Source organism: Siniperca chuatsi, linkage group LG8 (genome assembly GCF_020085105.1).
Source record: "Siniperca chuatsi isolate FFG_IHB_CAS linkage group LG8, ASM2008510v1, whole genome shotgun sequence".
Classification (NCBI taxonomy): domain Eukaryota; kingdom Metazoa; phylum Chordata; class Actinopteri; order Centrarchiformes; family Sinipercidae; genus Siniperca; species Siniperca chuatsi.
Genome location: NC_058049.1, coordinates 4,016,784 through 4,036,247, shown reverse-complemented (window position 1 = coordinate 4,036,247; position 19,464 = coordinate 4,016,784). Strand labels below are relative to the sequence as shown.

The following is a 19,464-nucleotide window of genomic DNA, read 5'->3' as shown; positions in this document are numbered from 1 at the left end:
CTCCCCTTTACAGACACACTCCTACACCCTAAAAGCCCTTTTCACCCCGGTTTTGCTGCATCTTTAAGCTGCAAATCTCCCACCTCACCCAAACAAGGTCTCGGTCTAATCCCTCTATATTGGCACATGTATTCTCGGGTATCAAGGGGGCTCACACAGAGGTGATTTTGTCAATAATTGCAACAAATGCAGTTTGCTCATACATATTCTCTCTGGTGTTATCAGTATTGATTTTTTCTTTCTTCTTTTGCAGAAAGTTAGAGGAAGTAACAATAGCTGCATTTGTTCAAACTCATCAAATTTGATTAGATGATCAAATGAAATTATTAACTAGTTTATTTACAACGTATCGGTCTAGCTAGCAGCCTTACGAATATGGCTTGGTTAGACCTGTTTGGCCTTGTTGTATAAATGTATGTACGAAATCAATTAGCCTTTTCTAGCTCTGGGTAGCCTTGTAGTACTCACGTTAAGCTGCATTTGTGGTGCCTTTAGAAGCCCTGCAGTCAAAATCAGGCTAAAGATTAGCCCTGTATAGTCTGAGTACTGGTCTTTAGCTGGAACCAGGCTAGTTAGTAAGCCTTATTTAGCCTTGTAGACACAACTAGGCGAAAGATTAGCCATAGCTACAGGCCAAAGGGTGTTAAGTCTGTTAAAAAATGAACAAAATGTACCATGTAAGTGTGCTTCCTCAGTCTGTTCAGTCTGAACTTCTATCAGCCAATCACTCTGCTCACTGAGAGCAATGTTGCCGGGTGGACGTTGCATGAAAAGTTGTTGGTGTGCGGTTGTCTTGTGAGCAGATGGCCCAGCCGTCTGTCTCCGCATTAGCAAGATACTGATGAGATGAGTCATTTAACACACACACACACACACACACATACTTCCCTTGCCATTACTTTGTGTGTGTAAGTGTGTCTGTATGTTTAAGTGTGTCTGTGTGTCTATGTATTCTGTCATGTTAATGTATGAACTGTGTGTCTGCAAATGTTCCTTACCTCTTGTGTACGCGTACACCTACCTGTGTGTGTATTATTGCTCGCATTCTCCTCTGTTATGCTTCCTCTGAGACAGCAGGGAACATCGCTGACTCACTCTATCCACCTCAACACACACACACACACACACACACACACACACACAATAACAGTAATAAGAATGGCTGAAACACAAAAGCTGCCGGGGAATGCAATTGCTTTTTCTGATAGAAAATCAAAGTATTTCTGATTGAAAACTATGCTTTTTGAATGCCGAATCCAAAACAATCAAACTCTAGAGAGGAAAACATCAGTGTGTGTGTCTGTGTGTATATGGTGAGGGGTCTAGCCTTGAAAACACACACTTAATGGCAAGATGGGCTAACGTATTCAAGTCTAACGCCTGAGTGCGCCTGATAGACAATCCACTGCAATTATGATGCATTTGGAAGATGTGGGGAAAATAAAGCCATGATGGATGAAAAAGCTGAATTTTGAGTCTAAAATTCAACACACACACACAGTCAGAGAAGAGATGGGTGTTTGATTCTAACTCCGGGGTACATTGATTGAGCACGCTCTGTGTGGAGGATTGTGGATTATGTGGATTAGACTTGAGTTATTCTCAAACAATTTGGTTTGTTTGCCATCAGTCATTTTATATTTGTCTGATTTTTAAGTCTGTGTCCACCTCTATTACATTAAAACACTAATCTGACACTGTTCCAGTAAGCATGCAGGGGAGTTACGTGCTGTAACTCTGTCTCTGCCGGGAGCAGTGACTTGTGAGAACAAGACTCCAGGATTCCAGTCTTTATGCTCTCACCTTCTGGCTCCAGCCCCATACTTAAAGGACAGATATGACTGGTATCGATCTTCTCACTCAACTCTTGACAAGATAGCAAATAAGGTTATTTCCCCAAATGTATCTGTACATGAAAATGTAAATAAATTTACTTTTACTTTATTTTCTTTCTTCTATTCTTTCTTTGTCTTCTCCGATCAATGGGGTTGTATTTGAGGTGCTATATACGTAAATAAAATGTTAAATGCCACAAAGTAAAACTTTGACTGTTAGTCGAACTACTGTTACTGTGAACAACACAGTGGGAAAAATGAAGTATAATAATCTAGCTGTTGGGTGCATGCATGCAACTGTGAATGTGAAGAAAAACTTAAAACAAAGACACTTAATAAATATATTTTTAATGCATCCTCACCTAGACTGACCCTCAGTCTGACAGAGAGCTTCCCTGCTCAGCTAGCCTTCCCTGGAAATATATCTGAAAGATTTAAGTGTGGGAGAGTCAGAGGTGAGGTGTGTAGTTGCTGCTTACTGCCGGTAATGTTTTATAGTGCTGTCGATTGTGTTAGCGGGTCCAGGCTCCGCTCGCTGTGTCCCATTTTAAAAAAAACAACTATTGCCGTTCCTTCTACTGCTGTGTATTTCCTGCTAAACTGATTATACCACTCTGTACTCCTGCTAGGAATGCAAAGCAGGGTTATTGTGTCTGTGTGTGTGTGTGTGTGTGTGTGTGGAGAGGAATAAGCTGTCAAAATGAAGAGGAAAACTTTTTAAGGCTTGGCCATTACCATCAGCTGAAATAACACGCAGATATACCGTATAAGTAGAGGGCACACACACAGTGTTAGGAATTGCTTAACATAGAGCTTGCTCAGTGCAGAGTAATTGAGATGCATGTGTAGGGCACTGGGACTTATAAGTTTTTTATTTATTAGAATCATACATCATTCAATACAATACCAGGGAGTCACTGAGGTAAAGAGATAACGATGATGGTCCTGATAAAATGCTGAAAAGCATTGCTAAAGCAATGCTAAAAGAAAATGCTGGATGATGCCTTTAAGCAACACAGTGGACAAAGCTACTTTATTGCATTTAAAAAAAAAGGTTGATGAAGAACTGTGTTTTTCCAATTATGAATGTGCAATTTAACCCTCGTTATCAGCTGATGGTTCCCTGGTCTAAAACAGTCCAATTTGTAGACATTTAATTACAAATATCAACAGCCTTGATGGTTTTCAAACTTCCAATTTTCAAATTATAAAGAAATGCTGCGGGGTTCAACTGGTGGAGACTGTTAGAAGAATCTCGAGAATCTCACGGCTTATCTTTACTCTAACATTCCCATCATATAAAGAAAAGGCCCACACACTGACAGGAAACTAGAAAAGGCCCTTTAGAAAGCAAAAAATAAATAAAATTGATTTATTTCATATCAGAAAGGTGAGAAAGTGTTATGATCCAAATGTAACAAGTAATTTGATCTTTTGTGCATCTTGTGCATGTAAAGGGCCTCCTCTAGTTCTATATAAGGGCCTTTCATCTGTATAACGGGACTGTTTACATTTGCAGCATGCACCTGAAACCACTTTTTCACAAGCCTGGAGTCAAGCATGCAAAGCTTTCACTCACACAAGAAAGATTCCCAGGAATTCCACCAGATATTTCCAAAATATCTATTTTGGTGCCACCCCCTCATGATCCCTGGATGAAGCTGCCTGTGGGAGAAAAGACACTGTGAGTATGAGTTGGTGTCAGTGGGACACATCAGGGCGTGAGAACGTGCTCTTTGATCTTAGTTTAGCTGGCTGTTAATGTAGGAGTGATTCACAGCCAGAGGTCAGCTCAGATCACACCGTTATTCTCGGGTCCGGTGGTGTTTGCAGGGCGACACGTGGTGTTTTTTGGGAAAGGTTGAGAGTGAGGACACGGGTGGGTCAGATGACGTACAGCACAGGCCAGGTTAGCTGTTGCAGTAGAGTACACTTTAAGGATGATACTGCTGTTTTTTAAGTCAGTCTTCTCTTTGTCTGAACGCAGTCAGCATAGTGGGAGAACATTTTCCTGATTTACAAGAAGCTGTTTGTCACCATTTATTCAAAGGGAGCGAATAAAATGGATTTAAATAATTTATTTTGTCGCTTCCATAAACATAAAGCACATCCGTCCCTGTTCAATTGACTGTTTTTCATGGAAAAGACCTACCAGACATGAAGTTTTATTGTCTTAACAGTATAGAAAAGCAGATTTTGGTTGTATAATGTCTTTAAATGTCCAGAATCAGCTGTGTGGCTGCAGCTGTAATTGCTGCTGAGTGTGTGTCACAGCTGTGTTCGTTTTTACTGTAATACCATCTCTTCTGGGCCAAGTGGTGTGGGTGTTTGTCTCTCCTGTCTATGTGTGTGTGTGTGCGGGTGTTTTTGTGTTCAGCTGGAAGGGTTTGTTTTTTGCTTCAGGGCACGTCAGCTGTTGGAATCGAACCTGTGACCTTTCTGGTACTAGACAGGTGGCCTGCTGCATCAAAATGAATGGGAGTCAATGGGAGACAAGCACAGCGACCCTGAGGCCTATTTTTACACGTGTGTGTGTTTGAGAAAAGAACACCGTCACAGCTATGCTAGCAGTCAGCACTGTGTATGCTTATGTGTATTTGTGAGACAGAAATAGAGTGTGTTTGTTGGAAATCTGTGAGTGTGCAACTTGGGACAGCTGTTTCTCACAGTGTCCTTTCAACCCCAACACACACACACACACACACATAGACCCCAGCCAAAAGGTCAGAGCTCCACCCCTCCAGGCCACGCTAGAGTTTCAAAACAAACCTACCCCCCTTCCAAACCCCACAGCATTTCCTACTGCCTCACGAGGAGGGGGTACAGTGACACCCCACGACACACACACGCCTTCAGGCTGGTTCTTTGAAGAAACGTTAGAATGACATTGGATGAGACGAGTGTTGACCTTTGATCTTTTTTTTATGACCTTTGATCCAGAAGAGCTTCTGAGCCAGAACCTCTCACATCCTCCTTCCTTCCTTTCGCGCCTTTTCAGCTGTGCGTGAGAGTGTGTGTGAGCGTGTTTGTGTGATGAAAAAAGTAGCAATGTAAGATGATGGGTGATTTTAGGAAGGAAGTGTTGGTGAAAGTCGAGCTTATGTTTAGAAGTCTGTCTGTGTCTCTCGCATTGCATCGGAGCATTTTCCTGAGGAGGAATGAGGAGAGAGAGGGAGAGAGATGACGACTATGGCTGCAAAAATAACTTCCATATTTAGACTCGGAGGAAGAGAGTGATGTACAGAAGAGAGAGGAGAGATCCTGTGAGAGACAGATTAAGAAAAGAGCATCACTGGTCGTAAGGCTCTTATACAGTGTGCTGTTTTGGGCTGCTCTGGGCAAAAGTTTACCAGTCTCGAGAAAACAAATTGGTGGTCCTAAATCGTCCTGTGAGACTCGTCCACCGACAACTGATTTCGACCTCGCAGACCAAGAACAGCCTGCAATGAACATGCAAGATTGTTGTTATAGCACAGTGTGTAGGAGCCTTTAGTGGAGTGAAAGCAGAGTAATTGAAATGAGAGACTGATTAACACCAACAATAAAGAAAAAAGGCTCTCTTAGCTTCCCTCTCTTTTGTCTCTCTGTCTCCTTTTTGTCTCTCTCTCTTTCTTCACTGGTATTGATGTTTTGAAATGAATACTTGTCAGAAAGCTGGACTCTATATTTAGAACATAGATATATAGACACATGCTCTCTCTCTCCCTCTGTGTCTCTCTCTCATTAGCTGAGCCTCCTTTAGAAAGTTCAAAACCCATAAAATGGTCAATAGAAATTCCTGGAAAACCATGCATCTCCAATGGTGACCTTTAAGCCAAACTAGTGGCTGTAACTATAAAGTCATCACAAATTTCCCAACTATCTTGCCTGTCCTGGAAAATAACTTTTCCTTGCTCTTTATAACTAATAGCTTATTGGATTACACTTAAGATTGATCCCGCTGGAATTACATCACATTAATGAAGTAATAACCATTTTATATAACCTTTAAGGAAAAAATACCCCCTAAAACAGCTATCAGGGATGTGATTTAGGTGTCTGGCTCCATTTAGCTGTTTGCTGTGTTTCTGGTTGTGACATCACATCAGGAAATCTCCAGCAGCTACAATTTGAAAGCATAGTCAAAGACTTCTTTGTAGAGCTTCCATTTTCACATCAACATTTCCTATTTATACAGGAGAGACAACATCAGTTAGTACGGGGAGGGACCGACACTTTTACTTGACTAGAAAAACTCAATACACAGAAACTCACTCACTTCACCTTTTATGTCAAAATGCATTCTGAAAAATGTAGACAACCATGTATTGAAGCAGGAACAAGGAACGTAGATTGAAGTGAAGGATAGTGGGTATTGAAATTATGTATATTACATCACAAATTAATTCCAAGTAGGAATTGAACACTGGATGAAACATTTTCTACAATTATGGTGCTGCCTAAAGAAGACTTGTGCTCTTACTTGTCTAGTTTTGTACCAAAAACTGTCTAAATGTTTTAAAGTTTCAAAAGTCTATAGTTTGGAAACGCTTGGAGTGTGTTAAAGGAAACTCATGCCGACCATTCTCTGTAGCAGACCGTAGGTTTTTTAGACTGATGAATGAGATTTTCTTGCCTTCCAGGCAGCCATTACTTTCCATTCATTTCAGTAAAGAATAAAAATCAACTTGCAGAGACTTGAAACTTACTTGAAAAGGGTAATCCATCACAGTGAGCAACGTGTCCTCTTTTATTTTTGTCAAAGTTATTGTTGTGTGGTGATGCAGTGTAAAGCAACTGTTCTGAAACGTTCCATTAGTTGCATTCAGGTGCTAGTGTGAAAAAAACATAAATACATCAACATAAATACTTGTGTGGCAGTCTTGCATTATCGGCATTATTTCTCTAGGTGTGTCTGTCTTTCTTTCTTTCTCTTCTCCCTCTTTTGCTCTCATCCTCCCTTTCCCCTCCATATTTTTCTCTATCTCCCTCTCTCTAACTCAGTGTTTTCCTCTCCTGTCATTCCTTCTCCTTGCACCCTTAAGGAGTCGTGACTGGACGGATGGATGCAGGGACTCCTGGATGGAGGGATGGAAGGGGGAGGGTAGGAGAGAGGAACGGGTGTGTCGTGATGCTCTGCTTCACCTCTCTGCTCTGCAGTGCTGCGAAGAGAAGAAGGGATGGACGGGGGGAGTAAAGAGGGTGACATGATGGAAAGCAAGTGGAGGGGGGTTAAAGAGCACAGAAACAGAGTGGAAGAGAGAAGGAGTGAGGAAAAATGAAATGAAAGAAAGAAGAAGGGATGGAGAGGAAGAGGGAGGGGATTAAGGGAAGGGGAGAGGATGAGTTTGCAGACACACAGCGCGCTGCATTAGAATGAGACAAGACGGGACACGCACACACACACGCGCGCGCACACACACGTCATCGTGATGCATCTGCTATATGAGCCATTAGATCAGATGACCTAGGTCTGGTCCGTTACCTTTTACCTGCTTCTCCTCTTCCCTCCTTCTCTACATCCTTTAATTTGATCACCTCTTTTTCTCCCTTTTCTCTTTACATCAGTGGTCTCTCTTTTTTCATTTTCACCTGTCTGCCTCCTCTTCTTCCTCTCTCTTTTTCCAATTTATCTCCTTTTATCCCTGTCATCTTTCTCCCTTCTGTTCATTCTTTGCCTCCTCTGGTATTCTGTCTTTCTTACATCTCCTTTCTCTCTTTTGTAAACCTCTCTCTCCTCTTGTCAGTCTTTCTCTCATTCCTTTCTCTTTTTCTCTCTACCGCCCTCTTTTTTCATCATTCCTTCCCCATCTCTACCTCCTTCCTTTCCTTCCTCTTTTTCTCTTTTTATCCCAGACTTCACTCTTCTTGCTTTATCTCTTTCACTTACCTGTTTTTCTCTCTGTTATATCGCTCCTTTTTCTTCCCTTCTTTATCTCCTGTCCTTCCTTCATCTGTGTCTTCAGTAATGAAACTCATCACTGTTCACACTAATAGAACGGCTGCGATACAGGCCATAAATCAGCCTTTCTGTGTGTATGTGTGTGTGTGACCAGGCCATTTAGATTTGTCATTGTGATATAAGTGCTTAATCTGCCTGGATACAGTACCTGGATCATGTGCACACTCCTACACACACACACACACACACAATGGTGTAGGTGGTGCCATCTTGTTGTGAGGTTTTGACAAATTCAGGGTTTAAGCATCTCCTTCAGTTTTTCTCCTTGGGTCACAGTCCCTTTACAGTGTGTGTTTGTGTGTAGGAACAGGCTTGTGTTATCCAAGCAGCTGTAACATTAGACACTTACTGTCATTGTCTCTGTGTAAAGAATACCAAAGTGCTGACTGGGGGTATTTTTGACGTCCTGGGAAAATGCAAGTGTTGTGCAGTCATGCATATGCGTGTGTGTGTGTGTGTGTGTGAGACTGCCAGCTGGGCTAATCAGCAGCATACACACAGTGCGTGTGTCTTTATTCCACCTGACAGTATGACACGATATTATATTAAGGCTGCAGCTAATGATTATTTTTAGTTACTATATTTTTTTCTTTTTTTAGTGATTGATTGATTTACTCAATAAAATATCAAGATGAACTGATATCAGATGCTACGTGATGCTAGCGCCTTTAAACCCTTTAACCCCTGTTTCTCCTCTATCTATATTTGGTTTTTTTTCTCCTCACCCCTCTAGCCTCACAGTTCACATGCTGAGTTGGGCTTATCTACACATTTCCTAGAAATCTCACAACGACCTTGAGAAGCCACCGGTGTGTGTCTTTGTGTGTGTGTGTGTTGTTGAACTGTGATAAGCATTTCTAGAAGTTACAGCTAGCTAGACCCACCCTGCTGAAGGGGAACACAGCCCATTACAATAGGATTGAGACTATAGCATTTACTCACACAAATGGGCTTTTTGGATCACTGATAGTGAGTGTGTGTGTGCACATGCACGTGTTACTTCATGATGACACCTTCTTGTGTGCTGGGGGACACACCAGAGTTAGTATTGTGTTCATAAATGTGTGTTTTCTACTTAGCCTGTGTGTATCATTGAAATGTGTAAATTTGTTTATGTGTGAGCAAGACTTTGTGTGTTGCTTCTGTCTTTAGTTCTCTTTTGTAAGCATCCCTTAACTACTTATACATGAATAGTTATTTTTAACTTTGCGTGTCACTGTGTTTATTGATGCTTTTGAGTGTGTGTGTGTGTGTGTGTCTCCGTAAGCTAGGCATCACATTATCACTCGGTAATGAGAAGTCAGTTTGCCGGTGACCAATCTTCACGATGCAGCTCCTCGCTATAATCTGCAGGCTGCAACCGACGGAGAAATCACAATCAGCAGCAATTTGTCTTATACACACACACACACACACACACACACACACACACACACACACACACACACACACACACAGGTTTGTTTATGTTTTTGTGGGAGTGCAAACAGGATGTGATTAGGCATGTAATTAGCTGTGAGCGCTAAGGTTTTCATTTCATCATGCTTCTGTTTGGGCTGAGAGAGAGAGAGAGACAGAGAGAGACAGAAAGAGACAGAAAGAGACAGAGAGAGACTTTATGGAGTCTGATCCATCTGCTTTGGCCATGTGGTCTGTCTCATCTCAAGGTTGACCTTGTCAGGAATTGATTCGTTGATTGATTCGTTGTTATGGTGACTGATTGATTGATTGATTGATTGATTGATTGACGGGTGGGTGAAATGACTGAAACAGACGAAGCTTCTCTTTTTAAAATTCTCCTTCAGACTTTATTTGTCCTCTATTTTATAGCCTGCTGAGTGGAACGATTTGCCAACTTGGCCTCTGTCCCTCCTTGCTTCCTTTCTTTTCTCCTCTCCTCCTTCATACTTCATCCCCTCCCTTCTAATTATTTCTACTATTTTATTTAAATATTCAATTCTAGTGTCAATACAATATTTGGTTTTCTGTAATATAACAACACTTTTTTTATCAAACTTTTTTTCCATTTAACAAAAAAAAACTTCTCATACTTCAAATAATATCTAAACAAAAGCAACAGTACAAGAACTTAATAAAATCTAAAATTAGAATGATGATCAAAGCAGACTACGAATCTGACCAGATATTAAATGATAGCTAGTATGTGTCAGTTTTTTAATTCAGTGCTACAGATACATGTCAGTCAGTACCAGAAAAGTATTGAGGTTTAATACCCACTATACTATATTACTATAAAAGCATGACTTCTTGCATCACAGTCCTGTGGGGATGCTAAAAGAAGTGAAAGGAGACAAAAATAAAGGAGACAACATGCCTGTTGATGGCAACTTTTCAGCTCATTAGCTTACTAGAAGGGGTTGCTCATTTCCCTCCTCTTCTTTTGCTTCCTCTGTAGGAACCCCGCCTGTCTGTCTCTGAAATTTCAGTGTCAAATTTCAGCAGTGGTGTCTGAGATGTGGTGCTGTGGAGGAAACTGATGATGAAGTGAATATGAGGGAACACACCTGTCATGTTTTACCACCTTTTCCAGGATTGCATTAAAAAAAGCTCTCCTCATGGGAGTTTGTATACATTCAGGTCGTTCCACACACGGAGGCATTATCTAATTTGACTCTTGATAATTAATTAAGGCCCGCTGCCACTGGTGACTCGCAGGATAGTATTTCTCCACAACGCCCTTGCTCTGCACTGGCTTCCTCCTCCTCTCTGCAGCTCTGTTTCTCTGACGTTATAGAGCCTCAGCTGTCCTTTTGTCAGAATAAGCAGAACGCGCTTGTGGTGCTGCAGCATCGTCCTTTTATTTTGCAGACAGCATCGTCAGGAAGCAGGAAGGACAACACAACATCAGCAGACAGCGGGCTGGTCCAGTGTCAGGCCAGCGGAGCTGAGATGGGAATCCATGTTTGGGCCAGAGCCTAGACTGAATGTTTATAGAAAAGTTCTAAAATTGTATTTATATTTTATTTAATTTTAATTGAACCACCAAAATACAACTGCAAAATATAGGTAATATATGCTGTGACTCTTCTTTCTTGCTGATCAAATTGTTTTTGAACAACAGCTAAAGAGTAAATTTAATAGATTTTAACAAATTAAGTTAAACAAATACTGAAAGTCTTGCAAATTAAATGTGATTGGCTGAGATCAGGGGCAAAACTGCCCATCGAAGGCATTTAAATGAAGGTGAAGTAATCTGATTGGCCGACCTGACGCTGCTGAATTAAGGTCAGGTGAACCGATGGATTTGGAGTTTCAAAATGAGTGTGGTGTGACGCGATTGGCCAAGTCGCAGAGTTGTAATCAGGGTCAGGGAAAGGTGTTTGTACATGTATGTGTGTTTTTAGCTGCACTAACAAAAAACACTCAGAGAAAATGCATACATAGGTAATGAAAACACATAACCTTTATACCCTGTGATTCCTGTGGTGCTACAAAATAAGTATCCTCCTCCACTACACATGCACACACACACACGTACATACCATCATTAACCCCTCTATTGACCTTAGACCCGACCCTTGTGATAAGGTTCACTCACTTCAGATTTTCTCCAATCCTGTTAAGGGCTTTACAAACGCTGCCTGCCTGAAAAGATAGATTATCAGCTGAGAGGAGGAATGGAGGGGTGGATGGACAAGAAGAAAGATGGAGGTGGAAAGGAGGGTTTTAACAGATATGGATTATTGGAGAGCGATCACTTACAGGAAGTCACAATTAGCCAATACTGTATTTAGTGCCAATTACCTCAAATCCGACCATTTTCATGCCAAAATATCCAAAGAATCCAGTGTTCAGGATGGAAAAGCCTCCACTGTAAGACAGACAGATGTGAATAGTAATTTGCAGGGAATAATGAGTGTCATGCCTTCAACATGTGACAGGAAGAATAGGAGGACGAGGAGAAAGATGGAGGGAGGAGGAAAATGAGAAGCAAGACGTTGCACAGATTGATGGGTATTTTGTTGCCTTCTAATAAGTTCCTTAGTGAGACTGATTGGGGAGGTTTGACCTTGATGCCTCATGTGCAGAAACAAGCATGTTGTTTATACATTATAGAACTCACATGCATTAATGGAACATTAACGCAAACAGAGGATGGAGCATTACAGGAATTAAAAAATGGAAAAGGAGGGAGAAATGTAAAGAAGGAAGTGGGGGGAGGGAACGATTTACAATATAGCAAGGAAAGAATGAAGAAAACATTGGGAAAAGTAGGTTAAATGTGTGGAGTGAAGAAGAGGGGCAGCAGGAAGAAAGGTGGGTAAGAGGCAAGGAAAGGTAAAACAGGAAGGAAGGATGGAAACAAGTCAGAATGAAAATGGAAAGCAAGAGGTAATGTAGAAAAGATTGAGAAGAGTAGAGAAACTATGAATTGCAATTTTATCAAAACGTCAAATTAAAGCTCATGTCCTGATTTTAATAAACAATTCATATCATTAGTCAATTACATGTAAATAGTTTGCTGGGTTTTAACCTTCTAACTACTCACCAAATATGATAGATTTGGATTATTGATCTTTATACCTTCATAAAAATCCAGTTTAATGATTTTTTTGCTCTGGCTACGACTCCATGAAAATCAGCTGCTCTATCACACCTTATTTTTTGTATTATCATCACTTTTTCCCCTCTGCCTGTTCACCTGTCTATCACCATCTTTAACTTTTTCAGTTTTAAATGTGATGCAAACCCACTCCCGACAGCTCAACTGAAAGTGAAACCAATTCAATCCTCTTAAACTCTCGAGTGTCTCTGCATACACTCTCAGCCTCCCGACTCTCTCTTTCCTTTTTCCATTCAACACCCAAATGTTTTTTCTTTTTTTTTTTTCTTTTGTTCCATTCTATTCTCACACTGAAGTGTCGCCCTGAAAGAACCTGGCTGGCAGGGCCTCCACGCTGTCTCAGCTGCCACCAGCGCTCTTATTTCTGAGCTTTGAATCGGCTTTCCCCCTCCGATCCCATTACCCGACAAGCCCGCTACCTGCAGAGTCAAGACGACAGCTCTCCGCTCCTTTTAGTCCACCATTCTCTCTTGCCTTCATCCCTCCATCATCATCCTCAGCCACCTCAGTCGCTCACAATTTTTCTTCAAGTCTTCGAGCTTGTGGATGTTCACAGTTTTGACTTCGATGCTGCTGTCAGCCCAGGTTTGGCTCTAGAAGGATACTAGTATTACACTTACACAGCCTTTTGATGGTCGATACTGGTATTTTTAGATTGTTTAATTCAAAAAGTGTTTCAGTTGTAATGAGCATAAAGATTAGAAGGTTTGTATACATATTAACATATTTTAAACATTCTGACCCCGTTCCATTGCATTCCCAACACTATTGCACCACACGTTCAATATTGCAACAGTAACACGTGGTAGTTAACTAAATAAATATTTAAAGAGAGGACGATCACATGTTGTATCACCAACCTTTCAACTAAACTTGATCGTTTTCAGAGTTAGTCTCTAAAAAGAATGAATACAACAAATCACTGGAGCTTAGTGTGCAGTAACTGTCTTTTCAAATATGTCATTGGCATGACTAGCACCTAATTCTTTGTGTGTATTGACCAGAAACTTGTGCCGATAACTACAGAAAAAAATCATATCAAGCTTATTGGATACAAAGAAAAAAAAACATTAAAAAATAGTATTAAAATAGTTGATATTTTGTGTAGTAGTAGCGTCTTTTTTTTTGGCATCCCAATCTATTCAAAACATGTGGAAAAAGAAGACTTTTGTTCTTCTCAGTGTTTAAATGTAAAAAGGGAAGCAACAGAAACATTACATTATACCACTTTAAATGAGAAAAAACATAATAAAGATTTAGGCAAACCTTTACAGCCATACAAGGGTACAGATGGAGAAAATTATTTCAAAACAATCAACAATTTATTTTTCAAGAATTAAAGTTTGCAAGTTTAAATTTCAACAAAGGTAATGAATCTTACATGAACATTCTGGTGTTGACTTTGGTGTAGTACTTTTTGCGGTAGCAGAACTCTTCCCAGATTACTGTATTTTGGTATCTCTCCACATTTACCCTCCATTTGTGCTCCCGGCCCAGCAACTGTCACCTTCCCACCCCTCTCGCATTTCACTGAGCTGCTGTGCTGCCCTTCACTCGCTCTTGATTGGCTGTGGCTTTATCCATTGGCCAGTGGAACAGTCCGATTTAGCCTTGACTGCTAATCTGACAACAATTAAGCAGTGTGCTTAGTGATGAGGTGAGGATGATGAGGAGTGGGCGTGGCCCTGGCCCTGCCTACTGCTCAGAGAATATAGACAGGAAGTACAGCTACTGCCACGTATCTAACAGATGGATCGATTGGTAGATGCATCTACATGTGGCTGAGGTCGACATAATTTGCCAGAGTCCTGGCTGCATTTAGCAGACAGAGCAACAGATGTAGAAAAGATAACACAAGCAAACACACCTCACCCACATGCAGCAGATCTACAGTATATGCTGCAGTTTAATCAACCTGTTGAATCGAGTAAAGTCTGTTTGGCTTAATGTGTGTATTTCCAACCCTTCGTCATTAGCCTCTTACATGCAGGGGACAGGCGAGGGTTCACCTGGGCTGCCGCTTCCAGATTTAGCCTCTATGCCTCTACCGCTGTTCCTAGCCGAGGGATGGAGGGATGGTGGAGGGGGGAGGGATAGAGCCAGATTAGGTTGCAGAGTGACAGAGGTTGGCTGGAGGTGAGATCAGTGTAACAGATCTCCCAGCAGGAAGGAAGAGCTGTAGACCGACTGGATTCCATGCCGTCAGTGACCCGAAGAAACTTTGAATTAACCAAAGAAAGTGATTCAGTGGGAGATCACAGTTGATTTTTAATGTTATGTCATTGACATGACTGTGGATGATTTGCAACACATTATCGATGGTGCAACTCATTGCCAATACCAAGGTTTGATGTTCAGAGTAAGGCAGTTTCTTGAATTTGTGGGGTCATTAGTAATATTTATGAGGGTCATTATGAAAGTTATGAGAGCATTAGTGCCATGTTATGGGAAGGTTTGGGCCATCCAGGGTAAAAAAAGGTACAAGACTGAAACAAAAAAGGGAAATTTTCTTCTTTTTGACAAGGACATGTTACAGCTTTTTTCACTGAAGTTTGAAGGTGTTTTATTCTTTTGAAGTTAGCTGCATATAATGTGCTATTTTGTTGTAAAATGAACTCCAGAGCACAAATGATATTGAATCACTTTGGTTTGGTTCAAATCAATTCATTGAAACTCCTTTGTATGACAGATCAAAAGCAAAATCATAACTTCTTCTGTCTAAATATCGAACAAAACTTGAATTGAAACTGTTGAAAAACCTCAAACTGGAACTTCCCAGGGTCCAAAACTTTCTTATTACCCAACCCTGTTGTTGTACAAGCCTCTGAGGGTTTCACCTTTTAAAGGCAGCGAGATTGTCCAAAAGAAACAAGAGTGAGAGAATGAGCATTTGATTGAACTCTTGAGTGTTTTTGAGTTGAGACTGGAAGCAGCATCAGCAGCACTCAATAACACTTGTTGTATTGACTGAAGGCCAGAAATCATTTGGAGACTGTGTGTGTGTGTGTGTGTGTGTGTGTGTATGTTTATGAGTGTGTGTGTGTGTGTGTGTGAGAGAGAGACAGAGATTTGAAGGAAGTGATGGAGCATATGTGTGTCTGAGATAAAGAGAGGAAGAGAGCCTTTGATGATGTGTGACTGTGAGTATATGTGTGTGTGTGTGTGTGTTATAGAGGGAGAAAGAACAAAGAAAAGTATGTAGAAATGTGTGTTTTTGTCACTAAGTCAAAATGCGAGAGAGTGGCGTTCTTCTCTACATACCCTTCAGTACCTATCTGTCTCTTTTCATCAGTTCAGCTCTACTGTTGTCTGATTTTCCAACATTACCAGCAACTCATAGTAATGAGGTCAAAGATCAGAGGTCATAGTGCCTGCCTATACAATATTCCTAGCAGCTGAGAACGATGATAGGTGCAAACGTGGACAGAAATGCTCATAAAATTTGTCACAAGTTCTTGATTGGATTAAGTCTAATCCCTCACATGTAATAAGAGTAGTGAAATTCTTGCACAGATTCAGATTAGTAATGCAGTACCTGGATTAACTATTATTGCAGTTATAGCGTACATGAAGGAACAGTAAGGCCCTGTACACATGAGACATGTGAGTCATTCAGTGTGTCCCAAATCCATACTACATACTTTTTCTGAACAGCTTTTGAGTATATAGCGTGTTCACACTGGAAAAGTGACAAGAATGCATACTAAATACAGTCGATTTTTCAGTGCACCATCAATGGACACTGTTACTATGATTATGGTATGTTGTACATACCATATAGAATTAGTATGTATGGATCAGGGACACGCTGATGGATTTTCTATAGAGAGCTCGAAGACGTTGAACCTCACGGCAGCGCTACCTTGAGTGTTGTGGACCGCTCTGATTTGATGCTTTCCACTGTGCTCAAAGTTCAATCAGCTTCAACTTTAACCTCATTTGTTTTTGACATTTCAATGTTAAACCAGTAAGACAACAGCTGTCTGTGACGTAGCCTAAAAGCAACCTAAAATGGACAAAAAGCTCCTGTTTTAGAGTTTCCAGAACGGACAACACCACCTTAAAGCAGAGAATACATATCGGAAGTGAAGACTCAAGTCAGAATACTTTGTAGATGCAGAGCTGTTTGGCTTAGAAAGTTATTTTTGGTCATCTTCAATTTGATCATTGTTTGGCATAAGACTGAACAATCATCAAACAGCTGTTAGAAGTGCAGATTGGTGGGGTCGTAGTGTTTTGCTGAAGGGCACCTCGGCAGTGTAGGGTGAGCGATGCACATCCATACGTCCTGGAGCAGCAGTGATGGGAACAGCCAGTACTTTACAATGCTCTGGTTTTCAGCAGCGTCCCACTTCCCCCTCATATGGCCTCATTTCTGCTTATCACAGCACATTCACAAAAACACACTAAACACTCACAGACACACACATCTACTTTGACCTCATGACTTACTGACTGACTGCGTGCCGGATCGGCTGCTGGTCATTGAGTTCAAGACATTAACTAAATGAATTTCAGAGGAAAATTAGTAAGAATGTTCCTTTAAAGGTTCAGCAAATGTAACACAGTTGTCTTTCTTGAAAGTCTTTCTCATTCATGCACACTCTCTCTCACTACTGATGCATGTAATAAGAAACACTAGTGTGTGTGTGTGTGTGTGTGTGTGTGTGTGTGAGACAGAGGCGCACGTTCACATAAATCACTTTATCTTCATGCGGTAGCAACACTGCATGAGGTCAAGGTCACAGACACACATACACTTGCCACCAGAGCTCGTCTGATTAGACTTGATTGATTCCACAATGATCCCCATTCACTAGCATCATCAAGCTTTAAGACGTGTGTGTGTGTGTGTGTGTGTGTATTTGTGAGGGGTCATCTGTGTCTGGCAGCTGCTCCTCAAGTCACTAGCAGCCTGTGGAAGAACTGATCATGAGACCAGGATAAAAGCTAAATATAGACACACACACACACACACTGATAGCTGTCTGTGTGTAAGTGCTGTAACCATTGAACTTATCAAAGAATCAGACTGCAGATTTGCATTCTGGGTAATGTCTCCTTTTTTCCATTTATTTTCTCTTCCCTTGTTCATCTTTCATTCCTACTAAGAAAAGAGAAACTCCAGAGGGAGCAGAGTGACAAACTCTCTGTCTCTGTCTTCCTGCGAGTCTCTGAGGATCAGACCGACCGCCTGGTTTATCAGAAACTTGTTTCATTTAGGAGAATCAAAATTTGGAAGCTGATATACTTGCTTTTAACCAATGCAAAGTGAATGTGATGCATACTTTGTGTGAACTTGGAGGATTAAAAATTATATCCACAAGGGGGATGATGATGGGTCGATTCATCCAGTACGATTCATGGCCAGTACATGAATATCTTCAATGAGAACTTCTGATTTTGCATTAAGCAAGCAGCATTACAGCTGAGGTTGCTCTGAAAGCCAACTAAATATTCAAAAGTGTAAATTATTTACAACTTGCTATTTTATAATATGATGTTTCTAGGGTTTTCAAGCAAAAATCCCATTTAAACACAGGATCATCTTCATAGGATTTTATATTTACTTAACCAATAATAGCAGAAATCACATGATTAAATATTAAAATGGAGAGTAAAAATAGCTGCAAAAAGAAGAGAGAGGGTAAAAAAAAACCTTACACTTGTGCAGAAATGATCAATTTGTTAAGTTGATAAGTTTATCAAGTTGTTCAAAATAAAATCAATCAACAACAATTTTGATAATCAGCTAATCGATTATACACAACATAACATATTAATTGGTTTGTGACAGAATCATTAGTTGCAGCCCTGGACTGTAGTATGAAAGGGTTTGAAAAGCGAGCTCCCGGGTCGATGGGCCGCAGGTTTGAATCTTGTTTGGAGAAATTCAGACTAGAGGGAGGAAACAAGTTGCAGCAGAAGACTGCGTTTGTACTGGGCTGCTCTTTACATTCACTTTGTGAATGTAAAGCAGGTTGCTACTGAAAAAACATTTTGGTGCTCAGTCAAGCTTCTCTGGATGAATAAAGATTAAATGGCACGAGATAATGATTCCCATTGATCTGCATTCTAATTTAGCTTCCGTCCGTACCCTTGTGAGTTTTCATTGTCTGACTTTGTACCTCAATAATCAAACAGCACATAATTGGCTTTTTGTGGCCCTTATTAAACATGGAGGGGGGCCGCGGATGGAGGGGGCGTCCTTTTTGTTCGCGGTAATTAAGCACATCCCTTCTCCGTTGGCTGCAGAGGAGAAAAATGAGTTAGGAAGTTTAAATTGTGAAGCTTTCTCTTCTCATTACCTGTCAACAAATTACTCACTGAGTCACAGAGGACTCTTTAATGTCATGATGGTGGTTGTCAACCTGAAGAAAGGGGCCCTTCAGAAGGTCACAACATAATTTTTCAGGGTCATAAGATGATGTATACAATATAAGTAAACATATTCTAGGACATAAAGGTCATAAATATTTATTGTTTTATCAGCTGTTTCCTGGAAACTATCTCCTTGTGTACAGGATAGATTTAAAGTTCCTGGTTTGTTTTGAAATTAAGCAAAAAGTGATAAAAGAACAATTATATCTGTACAGACAAAGCACAGCCAAAAATCCAAAGATGAGATCACCCAGACTGTGTAATTGACTAAAAGTGTTCTCTGGGAAATGCAGTGCAGAAACACCACAGAATTTAACGCTTGGCACCAAAGATGGAGACGACAAAATTAAGATCGAGATTCATCTGGATTACCACTTGCAAAGAGAAAATAAAATCTGTTAATTTGGTGTCGATGCTCGATGTTCACATGCAGGGTTTCCTCATTTATGGGGGTCGTGAGTCAATAAGTTTGAGTGGCACTACGGGAACATCTGAGGTGTCATTTATAAACCACATGCTGTCAATGTGACCTACAAGAAAGTGAGAGTTAAGGCAGAAGGACACATAACAGAGTCCCCAGCTTGGCACGCTGCCTTATATCTTCCATGTCACTTCAATATGCGAGGCTGGAAGGTGATTACAACTCTCCATCCGGCTCCTCTCATCACCATTTTTCAGCTATATGAGATCTGGTATGTCACTTAACCTTCGAATGTACCCCC

The 19,464-nt window shown here is 40.8% G+C and overlaps 2 protein-coding genes across 2 annotated transcripts in view; one reads left to right on the top strand and one right to left on the bottom strand.

Annotated features, from left to right (window-relative positions):
- ppargc1b (peroxisome proliferator-activated receptor gamma, coactivator 1 beta) overlaps positions 1–19,464 on the top strand; it is a 90,510-nt gene that overhangs the window by 29,937 nt on the left and 41,109 nt on the right. The window lies entirely within an intron of this gene.
- Positions 9,557–19,464, bottom strand: part of pde6a (phosphodiesterase 6A, cGMP-specific, rod, alpha) — a 100,410-nt gene continuing 90,502 nt past the window's right edge. The window contains exons 24-25 of the mRNA XM_044205702.1: positions 11,542–11,608; positions 9,557–11,402 (exon numbers count right to left, since the gene is read on the bottom strand). Coding sequence (XP_044061637.1) covers positions 11,589–11,608 — 20 coding nt within the window. The 3' untranslated portion in view covers positions 9,557–11,402; positions 11,542–11,588. The remainder of the gene's footprint in view (positions 11,403–11,541; positions 11,609–19,464) is intronic.